Source organism: Papaver somniferum, chromosome 3, assembly GCF_003573695.1.
Source record: "Papaver somniferum cultivar HN1 chromosome 3, ASM357369v1, whole genome shotgun sequence".
In the NCBI taxonomy this organism is placed as follows: domain Eukaryota; kingdom Viridiplantae; phylum Streptophyta; class Magnoliopsida; order Ranunculales; family Papaveraceae; genus Papaver; species Papaver somniferum.
This window is the reverse complement of record NC_039360.1, coordinates 26,081,229-26,095,252: the sequence shown is the minus strand read 5'-3', so window position 1 is coordinate 26,095,252 and position 14,024 is coordinate 26,081,229. Positions and strand designations below refer to the sequence as shown.

Here is a 14,024-nt window from a genome sequence, read left to right as displayed (position 1 = left end):
TCGCTATCTTCCCTTCTTCAATTGCATCCTTGATAAAATGATACCTGACATCGATGTGCTTCGTTCTCTCATGATACATATAATTCTTGGACAAGTGAATGGCACTTTGACTGTCACAGAATAGAGTTGCACTCTCTTGCTTGAACCCCAGATCACCAACCAAACCCATCAACCATATACCTTCCTTCACTGCTTCTGCGGCTGCCATGTACTCTGCCTCAGTTGTTGACAATGCAACTGTGCTTTGAAAAATCGACCTCCAACTGATAGTACTACCAAACAATGTAAAAGTATAACCTGTCAATGACCTTCTTCTATCAAGATCACCTGCATAATCGGAATCAACATAACCCACAACATTTGTTGAATCATCATAGTGTTGTTATCAAACAATAAACCAAGATCTGTACTTCCCCTTAGATACCTTCAAAATCCACTTTACAGCTTGCCAATGAGCCTTCCCGGGATTTCCCATGTACCTTCTTACCACACTCACATCTTGTGCGATATCCGGCCTTGTACAAACCATAACATACATGATGCTACCAACTGCACTTGCATACGGAACCCGAGACATGTAGCCTGCCTCATCTGCAGTTTGAGGTGATTGCCTTCTAGAGAGTCTAAAATGAGCTGCCAAAGGAGTACTTACTGGTTTTGCATTTTTCATACCATACCGCTCCAACACCTTCTCGATGTAAGCCTTCTGGGACAAATACAACTTTCCTTCAGCTCGGTTTCTATGAATCTCCATGCCCACTATCTTCTTTGCTGCACCAAGTCCTTCATCTCAAACTCACTACTCAATTGCACTTTCAACTTCTGTATCTCTGACATGTGTTTGCAAGCAATCAACATATCATCAACATACAAGCGTAAATACACAAATGAACCATCATGGAGTTTCCTGTGATATACACAACTATCATACTTACTCATATCATATCCATTTGCCAACATAAACGTATCAAAACGTTTATACCACTGCCTTGGAGATTTCTTCAAACCATACAAAGATTTTTTCAACAAACATACATGGTCTTCTTTGCCAGGAACTTCAAAGCTTTTTGGTTGTTGCAAATAAATACGCTCTTCCAAAATCACCATGAAGGAAAGTTGTCTTAACATCTAGTTGTTCAAATTCTAAATCATTCAAAGAAACTATAGTAAGCAATGTTCTAATAGAACTATGTTTAACAACAGGAGAAAATACCTCATTGTAGTCAATGCCTTCTCTTTGTGTAAACCCCTTTGCCACAAGCCTTGCCTTGTACCTTGTTCCCATCTGAAATACCTTCTTTCTTCTTGAAGACGACCCATTTGCTTCCCAAAATCTTCTGTCCCTTAGGTCTTGCAACTATCTCTCAAGTGCCATTCCTTTCAAGAGACCCAATTTCTTCAATTGCAGAAGCTCCTCATTCTGCTGATTCTTCACCTATGATTGCTTCTTCATAGGTTCTTGGATCATCCCTATCAATGCTCTCACCCACTGCAAGTGCATATGCAACCAAATCAGCATGGTCATATCTCTGAGGTGGTCTGACTTGCCTCCTTTCTCTGTCTCTTACAAGATTGTACTGATGATCTTATGCTTCTTCTTCCTGGGCAGGCTCTTGCACAATATCTTGATCATCATCATCAAAAACAATACTCTCATTGTTTCCTTGAACTTGCATCTCAAGTTCCACTTGGTCACCAAGCTCCACCTTATCACTAACACCCTCTTCAGCTCTTCCATCTAGATCTTCATTCTTTTGCTTCAACATCGATTGCTCATCAAATTTCACATCTCTACTGATGAGAAACTTGTTTGATCTTTCTTCAGGACACCATAACCTGTTTCCTTTCACACCCTTTGCGTACCCAAGAAATATACACTTTTTTTCTCTAGGCTCTAGCTTCCCCTCATTCACATGAGCATAGGCTGGACATCCAAAAATCTTCAAATCTTCATAATTAGCATGTGAACCTGTCCAAACTTCATTTGGAGTCTTGCATTCAATAGCAGTTTATGGAGATATGTTAACTAAATAAGCTGAAGTATTAGCTGCTTCTGCCCAAAACTCCCTTGATAACCATGCATTGGAGTGTATGCATCTTGCCTTCTCCATAATGGTTCTGTTCATCCTTTCCGCAACACCATTTTTCTGTGGTGTTTTTCTGACTGTGCGGTGTCTCACAATCCCTTAATCCTTGCAGAACTCATTGGGCTCACCTCCACAAAATTCCAAACCATTGTCTGTCCTCAAGCACTTGATTTGTCTTCCGGTTTGTTTCTCAACCATAGTCTTTCATTTCTTGAACTTGGAAAAAGTTTCATTTTTGTGCTTAAGTATGAATATCCATACTTTCCTTGAGAAATCATCAATGAATGTCAACATATATCTACCACCACCATGTGACTCAACCCGAGAGGGACCCCAAAGATCAGAATGAATATAATCCAAAATACCCTTTGTGTTATGAATAGTTGTACTAAACTTAACTCTACACTGCTTCCCAAAGACACAATGTTCACAGAAATCAAGCTTACCTGTTAATGACCACAAAGCAATCCCTGCTTGCTCAAAACATCCAACCCCCTCTCACTCATATGCCCTAACCACATACGCCACTACTTGGTAGTATCATCTTCGGAACTTGGAGAACATACAACTGCATCACCTTTCACAGTAGTACCTTGCATCGTATAAAGACCATTAATTCTCTCGCCCTTCATAATTGTAAGACTCCCCCTTGAGACATGAATAACTCCACATTCACCTTGATACTTGCAACCATTTGAATAAAGTGTACCTAAAGAAATCAGATTTTTTCTCAAGTCCGGAACATGCCTAACCTTAGTTAAAGTCCTCACCATACCGTCATACATCTTAATTTGAATTGTACCTACACCCACCACTTTACAAGTGACATTGTTTCCCATAAGAACTTTACCACCTTCTCTAGCTTGATAAGTAATAAACCACTCCCTGTGAGGACACATGTGAAAAGTACACCCCGAATCAAGAATCCACCCATTCTTCGGAATTTCAGTATAAACCGTAAGAATCGTTCCATCATCACCTTCTACTTCAAAATTTGCTACGGTGCCTTGGTTAATATTCTTCTCAATATTCTTCATTTTTGGACAATCCTTCTTGAAATGCCCTTGTTCCTTACAATAAAAGCAATAGAATTTACCCGATTTAGATTTGGACCATGACTTTGATCCACTCCTATCAAATCCACCCTTTTGGTTTCCTCTTCCTCTAAAAAACAACCCATCTCCCGAATTATCTTTACCATCAATACCCGTCTTCTTTAACTCCTTAGAGTTCAAAGCCGCTTTAACTTCTTCCATGGAATTGTGGTTTTTCCATATATTACGGTATCAAAGAAATTATCATAAGATGGTGGTAAGGAACAAAGAAAACCCAATGCTTGGTCTTCATCTTCAATTTTGACATCAATATTTGCCAAATCCAAGAGAATTTTATTATGCTCATCAAAATGATCTATAATAGACATTCCTTCATGCATTCTAAGAGTATGTAATTTCTTCTTAAGATATAAACGATTAGTTACGGATTTAGTCATATACCTCTTTTCCAACTTGTTCCGTAGCCCATCCTGTGTCGTTTTCGTCGCAACTTCTCTCAAGACCTCATTGCTCAAACACAAACAAATTATTCCATGTGCTTTATCCATGAGACCATCCTTTTCCTCATCCTTCAATGTTGCTCCTAGACCCGTTTTCCCCTTCAAAGTTTCCACCAAACCTTGTTGTACCAAAACAACCCTCATCTTTAGCCTCCATAAATTAAAATCATTTCTTCCATCAAACTTCCCAATCTCATACTTTGCCGCCATCCTAGATTGTACCCACCCGGAGCTTTGATACCAATTTGTCATAATAAATGGCTCTTACTAGCACAGTCAATCAACAAATGAAATAGAAATGAAATCAAAGTAAATCAAACACACACAACAAAATGATTTATAGTGGTTCGATCAAGATGATCTACATCCACTTGCGAAGATAACGAAACGATTTCCACTATGAGTAAACAAGATTACAAGGTATTTCCACTCAATCCCCTCTCAAGAACCCTAGCCCATTTTGGTGGCTCAATCTCTCTTTTCTAATACATGAGTTTCTCTTACCAAAACATGAGGAGAAGAAGACTTATCTCCTGATGGATTTTAGTCCACAGAAGATAATTGGGAAAATGGGTCAGGAAAATGGGTAAACCCAAACAAAACCCATATTCAAGGCATATATACAACAACCTGGTGAACATAAAGTCAGCAATCATGAAAAGTCTTCCATTCAAAAGCGAGGTGGACTTAGGAACTTGTGGATAGGAATTCCGATCCTACCTTCAAAAATTGTATGAAAATGTCGACATTTCCTATCAGCGAACTAAGGGGATCAGAAGGTACTCCATATAAAATAGCTTCCAAATGAACATATAAAAAGATGTTATATCCGCTTTACTGGTAAGATCAACATGCCTTGCACGAAGCCACAAAAAGGAGCCAAGTACGAAATGGCCCAGTACCTGTTTTGCAGAACATATATCATGGTGTCAATAGTAAATCATACCACACCAACAAAAAAAAGCATATTGTGCAGCAGTCAGAGTGAAGCACGTACGGTGAGAATTTTGCTGACTGCGAACGATGAAGTGGCTCCTACCATGATCGCAACACCATATGCAACCAACAACATATTCACACAAAACCAGAAAACATGTTTTGCATCAAGGGTTAGCAGCACTTAGTAGCAAGATACTTGCAGATAATATGAAATATATTTCTGGTACCTTTTCTTGCCCTGGGATGACACTGAAGGACTGAATGCTGAAGTCTCTATCTCCATCCACATCAGGTATATCCAGGTTGATTTTTTGTGATTGGTGGATTTAATTTCGACAAAGGCTAAAATCGTAAAATCATGATACTGCATGTTTCTGACCCGGCTTCAGGAATGTGCATGAAACTCATATTTTATCATCCGTGAACTATTTCACGATCTCTGACTGCGCGAGTATCCTCTCAGAGCTATGATGAAGATGTTTCTCGAAAAATCCTCTCAGCTGAGCTTTCGATGCTTTACACATTTCATCATCACCTCTACATAGAATCAAAATGATTGGGCGTCTCCTAGACATAGTGCATGCTAGTATAGAGCCTAACACCTTCAGGATGTCACGCTATTCGTTGTTTCCTGACTATGTAGAGAGAACATGTATAGAATCTCCTAACGATTGGACGACTCCTAAACATATTACATGCTAGTATACAGCGCTAACGTCTTCGGGACGTCACACTATTTGTTGTTCCCTGGCTATACACCCCTCAGAACGAGTATGATGCTTCCATTATCTCATATTTTGATTCTGCAAATCATAGGTTAATTCTAGTATGTCATCTCTTCACTTTATTTCTTTTGTCTTAGTAGGTCTCAAACTTATTCATAGACTTCAAAACTTAAACTCTTTTAATTTGGCTATATTATGTAAAAATTCGAATAGGGGAATAACAACGCTTCTTTGGTCACTAACTCTCTTATATATCCCTTTTAGGTCTTTTTCTAAAGCCTAAGTTTTTGTATAAAGAAAAAAATATATTTCATAATAAACTTTTTTGGGGGCGTGGCGCAACATACACTAACCTAGAAAAATCACGATATAATATGCACCGTATACACTAACCTAGAAAAATCAGGATATATAATCTGCACCTTAGAATAGGATTTTAAAAACGTTGGGGTGGCCATGGCTATATACCCAAGGGAATACGTGTCTCCGCCACTACCCACGCATACTAACGTTGTTCCTATAATTTATTCTTGGGTAAAGGGTTTTTTTTGGCTCCACCTAAATTATCATTGCTAGGACCCAGATCCTTGATTGGTTTCGAGGAATGGTTTTTCTACAATGGCTCCAAAAATCTTTCCAACCTCGACTTTTTTTTTTTATCCAAAATGAGAATATTATTAGAAAAAGGAGAATGTACAATTAGCTACCATAGATAGCACGGAAAGGAAAACATAAAAGATGTAAATTACATAAAAATAGATTCACATGTATTATGCAGGGAACTTGCAACATTCAGGTGAACTTTTTTTCCCGCTGCAACAACCCAACTTAGCACCAAAGATTTGATATCAATAATCAGGTATTTTCAAACTTTCTGCAGTTACGTTCACGCCAAATAATCCATATAAATGCTGCCGGAATCCAATCCCAAATGAAATTACCTGAACTAGAGAAGTTTGTAGAATCCCAACCATGAGCTAAAGAGAGCACTATAAGTTTATCCAAATTTTGTTCTTTTAGTCAACTGACTTTACCTTTGACATTCATGACATGGGGGAAAATTGGTCCAGAACCCTCCTTACTTGGTCGAGAAGAAACCAATTATATGACTTTGTCCAACTTTGAACGTGACACTGGGGGGAAATTGAACGTAAATTATCCAACTTTGTCCAACTTTGAGGATGTGTCCTTAGGCCGGCTTCATAATACATGCTTTGGAGGAGTGGGTAGGTTTTAGGTTTGATGGAAAAAATGCGTGGGATATTTTAGGTGAGACATGCAAACTTGCATGGTTCTAAAGACACTATAAAGACTAGTAATCTCCGAAACAAATTCCCACATCAAAATCAAAGAAGAAAGTAGCAGAGAAAGTTATGGAATACAAAGTTAAATTCATGTTCGTCATAATATTCATCCTAACATGGGCAACTGTGTGCAAGTTGGATCCTGCCATGGTGCGGGGGACGCATGTGGATCCCTTGGTGGAATCATTGAGTCGCAGGTCAAATCGTCGCAACAAAGATTCCACCATGGGAATCCACATGCGTCCCCCTGTGCAGGATCGATGATGATGACTGCGAGCTGATTCGTCGAAGTGAAAGCTATCTATTAAGCTTTGTTGCAATTTGAGTGGATGCTCTCACTTTTCTTTCTTTTTTCTTTTTTCAATCTAGTACTTGTTGAGGTGGATACAAGCTTGTATTCTCACTAGTGCAGTCATATTATTTATCTGTTCATGTATTGCTCCTAATAGAAGCTAGGCATATATATTGTTGTTTCTTTTCCTAATCAAAGAATGATTTTCTTTCTTTTTCCCAAAATGCATAAGTTAACATATGATTCGGATGGAATATACATGGCTTTATGAAGCCCCAGCAACTTGGATACTCGCATTATAATATTGTCATTATCAATGTCTTTTATGTTTCAGTACAGATGTGTCTCGCAAGACTTTGGTTCTAGCTTTGGTGCAGGATTTTTCTGCTCGACGGGACACAACTAGTATAAAACAACAGGACTTTCTTTACCTATGAGCAGGAGGATATGGAAAATTGTAGATCAGGGTATGCAGCAGATCCAAGGCACTTGCAGAAATGGACTTGAGCCTCGTACTTTTTCCTTCCTTACCATGCTGCCGGGGAATATATGATGATATCTTCAACTTCGAGGAAATCTGTCTATCTTGATCAACCTGGTGAACAGAAAGTCAGCAATCATGAAAGGTCTTCCATTCAAATGCGAGGTGGACTTACGGACTTGTGGGTAGGAATTCCGATCCTACCTTCAAAAATTGTATGAAAACGTCGACGTTTCCTATCAGCGAACTAAGGGGATCAGAAGGTACTCCATGTAAAATAGCTTCCAAATGAACATATAAAAAGATGTTATATCCGCTTTACTGGTAAGATCGACATGCCGTGCACGAAGCCACAAAAAGGAGCCAAGTACGAAATGGCCTAGTACCTGTTTTGCAGAACGTATACTTAATCTTATACCACACCAAGAAGAAAAAGAAGCATATTGTTCAGCCAGAATGAAGTACGTACGGTGAGAATTTTGCTGACTGGGAACGATGAAGTGGCTCCTACCACGATAGCAGCACCATATGCAACCAACAACATATTCACACAAAGCCAGAAAACCTGTTACGCATCAAGGGTTAGCAGCACTTACATTAAGATACTTGCAGATAATATGAAACATAGGTATATATATTTCTGGTACCTTTTCTTGCCCAAGGCTGACACTGAAGGACTGAATGCCGAAATCTCTATCTCCATCCACATCAGGTATATCCTGTTGGACCAAATAAATTAGTACGACGCGCTTGAACTACTATCAATTGCTTATAAATTGTTCTATGTTTTCGGCACTTCACCTTAAATAGTGCAATTACAGCTGAGAAGAAGCACATGAAAACTGTTGCAAATACCAATGATTTTGTGGTTACTGTTGGCTTCCCAAGTACATATTTCTGCAGGTGTAAGCAATCACTATTTCATCAATCATGCAACAACTATAACTTCACTGCATGAGTACAAATAAAACCGAAGATTTGTTTATTTTCCTTGTAGAAACGGTTGGAAAGTGTATAAAAGATACCTGCATATGGACAAAGAAAGCGAGTTGCACAACAAGAGCCCTCACAGATAAGATGCATGTTGCTGCAAGAAATGCATGCCTTTTCCATCGAAGGAAGGGAAGCTGGTAATGCGAAAAATACAACAACATCACTGGACAAATATATCGGATAGGATCATGTATTTGTGAGCTTAAAGGGTAATAATAACTACGCACTTCGATTGAATATACACTTCCAAGCAAAAAGCTAATGATAAGAGCACATAATAATGGCGGAGACTGAAACGTCAGACCCATTGCCAAACTCTGCAGTTAAAAAATGGAATACCGGTAAGAATTTGATAGTTAGAACGAAACAACAGTTTTGACTTTCCTAGCTATGCATGCATGCACTACACAACACACCATGAGAGAAGAGGTGGATACAATTGCTACGCCAGTGGCCATGGATAAATCACCAGAAGCAATTGGTAACTCTGGCTTGTTAATCTGTAGGTTAAAAACGAGCAAGAAAAAAAAAGTTACCAGCTGAAAAACAGAAGATAGTAAAATTCAGACTAAGACAGTGGCAATACCTTATCGATTTCAACATCAAACAACTGATTCAGTCCCACCACGTAAATGTTCATCAATAATGCTGGTATCAAGGCCTAGGAAACGGCATAGAAAGGATTAAAATTCTAGTAACTGAGACCAATATATATATCTAAATTATGTAAAGAAGCCTCCTCCTCATACCTTTACTACTCCCATGAAAAAGATCGGGGACAAATCGGACACTGTTTCTATTGGAAGAAGAGAAACTGATATGATTCCTACAACCTGATTCAATCAAAAAAGAAGAAGAAAAAAAACCATATAGTTCATCTTTACTCTTGCAAAATGACTACAAATTCAGAGAGTGAAACGTACGGTTCCAATTATTGTGTGAGGACGCGTAAATCTGAAGAGTGCATTTAGTTGCTTTGGTATGCTAGTTGTTGAATGATGACCATCTTCTGGTTCTGTTGCATACTCCGGCTTTAGTATGGTAGAGCTACTACACCTTGTTCCTGGACTTTTACTATTGAACAATGGCTTGTTCAAGTTACTTGCTGTTAAGGCCGAGAAAGCTTGATCTCGACTACTGTATGAAAGTTTCACTTGCGTTGGAATTATTAAACCTACACAAATGATGGAAATGATTGTAATACCCAAAGTACCCTTCCTTATGATAAAAATCTAATGCTATTATCAAGGAAATTTCTTAACAAAATTCCCGAGAGAATCTCTTACCATTGATGCTATGAGCAAATATTCACTTCACCATTGTTGATTAAGAAACACCACGATATATTGTACTTAATTAACATAGAAAAAAGAATTTATGGCATAATAACTTACATCTTCTTTGAGTCGTTTTTCTCGATATCGTTACATGTCTAAACAGTAAACCTGCCGATATGACAACATCATTGTCTTCCCAATTCATACTGACCGATCAATAGAAAAAAACTCAAAGATTTAAAATCATACCTTGTTTTACTTCAGGAGGGGAATGAAAAGACGACGACGACAAAGCAATTGATGGCAACATATCTTTCTCTCCGTCGTTATGTCTGTGATTTTCTTCTTCTTCTTCTAATTAACTCATCACTGTATAGTGATTATTGTGTATGCATGGAGTATAAATGTGGAAGAAATTATCCTTAGTTAAGCACCAAATTGCTCAATATCCAAAGAAATGAAACGCAGCAGCTATACTCTCTCTCTCTCGTTATAAAGGCGTGAGTTGGATGTATCGGCTTTGATTGCGGGTTCACAATAAAGAGTTGGCATGCTTATTAAGCGGAGGTATAGGACGTACTGCAAAGAAAGAGTTAAAGGGACTGTGCCATTTCCAGAATCAATTTATACTTACCGACTGACATCTTCTTATTGACTTTATTTAGAGGAAAATTTATTTTCAAGGCTGAATTGGGGGCCATGGAAATTAATTGGGGCCAGGATACATTTTATACCCACACCAAAAAATATATGGGGCTTCCAAAGTGATGGTGAAATAACTATTTTACCCATCTCTAATAACTTCTTCTCCTCCCATTCTTCTTTTCCTCCGCTCCCTCTCTCCCACTGTTTCCCATTCCATTAACGACTTTTGAGAAAAAAAAAATCTCACCGATTCATCATCGTAAGTGAACTAAAAAAAATTAGGTTTTCAACTGCAAAATTGCAGTTACAATTCCAGGGTCGTTAACCACGGTTTTTTATTGCTTAACGATTTTTGATATGCATGTTGAATTGATAATAAATCGTTAACCATTAGGGTGTAGCAGATAACGACTCTAAACCTGGTTTTCTGCCCTAAAATAGTGTCGTCTAGGGATTTCTAAATCGCTAACGACTCTATATGATACAAAATTTGTTCCCTGTTCAAAAAATAGGAAAGGTTGTCATGTCAAATGGTTGTAGTCATTAACTATGTTGAAGGGTCGTCATGTGAAGTCGTTAACGATGTTGAAGGGTCGTTTGGTTTTATAAATTTTGCTTGCCGACCCTTGATCTATGAAATGGCTCGCTAGGGTCGTCAGTATATAGGAATGCCTAATAACGACCCTAAGAGTAACATCTTCAAAGAGTAAAAAGTTTTAGAGTCGTTGGGTTCTAAACGTATTAAGTTAACGACTCTATATGACCTAACTAGCTGGAGTCGTCAATTATGTCACACTTGGTTGACGATTTTTCATAACCTGCAAAAGTTGCAGGTTTGAGTCGTCAAAGGTTGTGTCAAGTAATTGACGACTCCTTAGAGTCGTTCGTTTATTACCCTCTCGACTTAACGACCCTCACTCTGAGTAGTTGCATGGTGTATATGAATCGACCACTTGGGGCATCATTCATACAATTTGAAGAGTGTAGGAAGTTTACCTGATTGTTTTGAGCTTCGGGTTCTTCATTTTGAGGATTGGTTCCTTCATTTTGAGCAATATGATTCCTCTACTGGAATCCCCCAAAAACTCAACTTCTTCCTCTCCACAACACAAAAACACAATTTTTCTTTTATCAAAATTTTATCCCTAAATCTGATTTTAATCTAATTAAACTAATTAACAATTAATTAACTTAATTATCACTAATGATTTGAGGGTAGTTTAGTCATTTAAAAAAATTGGGGATAAGAGATAACTCTCAATTACTATTTCATGACCTTTTTTGTCATGTAGCTAGATCCCCAATTATTCTTGCAGGGCCCCAATTTAGCCTTCTTTATTTTCTATATGTCTATACACATCAGCATTATACTGTTCATTTCGTTTATAGTTTGTATTATTTTGTATCATCAAGAATTCAACAGAAGAATTACAGTCAAGTGGTGAGGGAGAGAATTACAATTAAAAAAAAGTGCTGACCAAAGTCAAATGAATTTAACACGTGAGGTTCTGATGCAAAATGAGGAGAGAGAAGTATTGAGACTCTTTCTCGATACTTCTCTTTTCTTGGTGCGAAATTTAATTGTTGGTGGATTTTTATGTTATTTTATTTTTTCTTGATGGTTGTGTTGTTTTGTTCGGTCAGGTGGTGCGGAGACCTTTTTTCTCATTACCCACCACTTTTCAGATAGTAGATGGCTCTTCGGTAAGAGGAGTGAATGATTTTTCTCGTCTTTCTGGTGTATTTATTGGTGGTTCTGGTTATAAGAATTCCCTGGCCTTACTCGTCCATTCCTCGTTTTTGTGAGAACAACTGGTCTTCATCTCTGTTTCCGCTAAAGAAAGGGTTTTTGCTAATGCTGCCAATGCCATGTTTTTCGAACCTACTTCTGTGGTGGATGATGACAGGGTGGTTGCTGTTAAGTTTTTCAGATCTTGAAGTTAAGATCAAGAGATGCAAGAATCTAGTAGTGCGTATGTTTGTAGGTAAGAGATTACCTTATGATCTGGTTAAACATGTTGTTGAACGAGCTTGGAGGCTTAAGGGTAATTTTAATCTTATTATTCAGGGTAAATCTATTTTTATTTTTGATTTTGATGATGAAGCTAATAGATCTGCTGCACCTGAACATGGTTCCATGTATATCTCAAATCATTTGTTTATTGTCCAGCCTTGGCATCTTGATATTCAGAATGAAACTGCGGAACTGAAATTCCAAACGCAAGTGATGATGAGGAACTAATGGAGCCAAATATTGTGTGAGGAGTCTGAGGACGCGTAAATCTGAAGAGTGCATTTAGTTTCTTTGGTATGCTAGTTGTTGGCTGATGATCATCTTCTGCATCTGTTGCATGCTCCGGCTTTAGTATGGAAGACCTTTTTCCTGGACTTTTACCGTTGAAGAATACGAATGTTAAACATATTTTAAAAAATAAATCTTTGAGCATCTGCTAAGTTCTACTGAGACAATTGGTGAAACAGATCGTGAACCGTGAGGGTAGTTCACGAATCAGGGTGGAACTGTTCGTGAACCGGGTACGCCAGCCTTTACTCGGCTCGAAAACTCATATGGACAATGTTTGCGAACTGGGTTTGCCAACCGTACTTGGCTTATGAACTCAGATGGGCACAGTTCTCCAACCGCGTTCGCCAACTTTAAGTATTTTATACCAACATTAAAAAAATCAGTGCACCACAGTTCGCCGACCTGGTTCGTGAAAAGTTCCCAACTAAACTTGTCGTTTGCGAACAGGGTTTCCAATCTTCCCTGTATTTCTGAAATCAGATATTTACGGTTTGCAAACGGGTTTGTCAACCTACCCTGAATAGAAATATCAGAAGTTCATGAATATCTCTTTTTGATGTTTGAAACATTTTTAAATGATAAAATCACTTATATGGGCGATTTTCAATTGATCCGTAAATTAATTCTCAAGCAATAAATTGTTTCGAACTAATATTGTTAAAGATCTTTGAACATCTACGTTAGAATCATATTTCGAGATTTTGAACAAGACAAGATTGACTCAAAATTTCTTCTTCGTAAATTTATTAGAAGTCATACAATATAATCTCAATAGATAGAATGGTAAGATACTGAGTAAAATAAAATGGTTAAGTCTTCACATAATTGATACTCAACTACCAAATTTTAACCTAGTCCGAGACTTGACTTAGTAGAATAGAGAGCAAGATATAGTTTTGATCATCTAATATTGACATCAAGCTTGAGATAGCAAAACTTGTAGGTTCAACTGAGTATTTCTCTAACAATCTTCCCCTTCGTCAATTTAGTGACAAAAATATTCAATACATATGGATACAATAAATAAACTTTTCAGCTCAATCCACTATGTTTCATTTCCTTGGTTCTTCAACAAACGTCTTGAATTCTTCGTACTTCAAGTTCTTTTAATGTTTTGCATGTGCTCGTTCAGCACTTTATCGTTGAAGATCTGTAGCGATTACAATTTATGAGAATACTCGTTATAGATTTTACAGAATATGGTAAATACACTCTACTCATTAATCACTATATGGAAACATAAAATTGATACCTTCCTCAAAGTTCAATTGTACCGCAACTTTGAAGCAATACTACAGTGATATGTTCTCCCCCTTAGTCAATACTGACATCTTTTGCAAAATAGGTAAAACCTATAGATAATAATCCACTTACCCTAACATAATGCTCCAAGAAGCCATATGTTGTAGTAGGATACTATA

At 37.8% G+C, this 14,024-nt stretch overlaps 1 protein-coding gene across 1 annotated transcript; it reads right to left on the bottom strand.

Moving 5' to 3' along the window:
• Window positions 1-7,171: 7,171 nt before the first annotated feature.
• LOC113355629 (probable homogentisate phytyltransferase 1, chloroplastic) lies at window positions 7,172-10,097 on the bottom strand. The gene is made up of 13 exons (XM_026598540.1): window positions 9,903-10,097; window positions 9,771-9,821; window positions 9,300-9,550; window positions 9,126-9,209; window positions 8,963-9,037; window positions 8,793-8,876; window positions 8,604-8,693; window positions 8,409-8,510; window positions 8,185-8,280; window positions 8,031-8,102; window positions 7,853-7,948; window positions 7,588-7,769; window positions 7,172-7,497 (listed from the first exon to the last, which is right to left on the bottom strand). The coding sequence occupies exons 1-12, from the start codon at window positions 9,961-9,963 to the stop codon at window positions 7,623-7,625; spliced, it is 1,209 nt and encodes a 402-aa protein (XP_026454325.1). The 5' UTR covers window positions 9,964-10,097; the 3' UTR covers window positions 7,172-7,497; window positions 7,588-7,622.
• Between the last annotated feature and the right edge of the window lie 3,927 nt (window positions 10,098-14,024).

Bases quoted from the DNA above. Each gene is read 5' to 3' on its own strand.
- LOC113355629 (XM_026598540.1), bottom strand. From the start codon at position 9,963: ATGTTGCCATCAATTGCTTTGTCGTCGTCGTCTTTTCATTCCCCTCCT. The intron at 8,281-8,408 runs GTATCTTTTATA...TTACACCTGCAG, and splicing joins CTTTCTTTGTCCATATGCAG to AAATATGTACTTGGGAAGCC. The intron at 8,103-8,184 runs GTGAAGTGCCGA...TTGGTCCAACAG, and splicing joins CTGTAATTGCACTATTTAAG to GATATACCTGATGTGGATGG.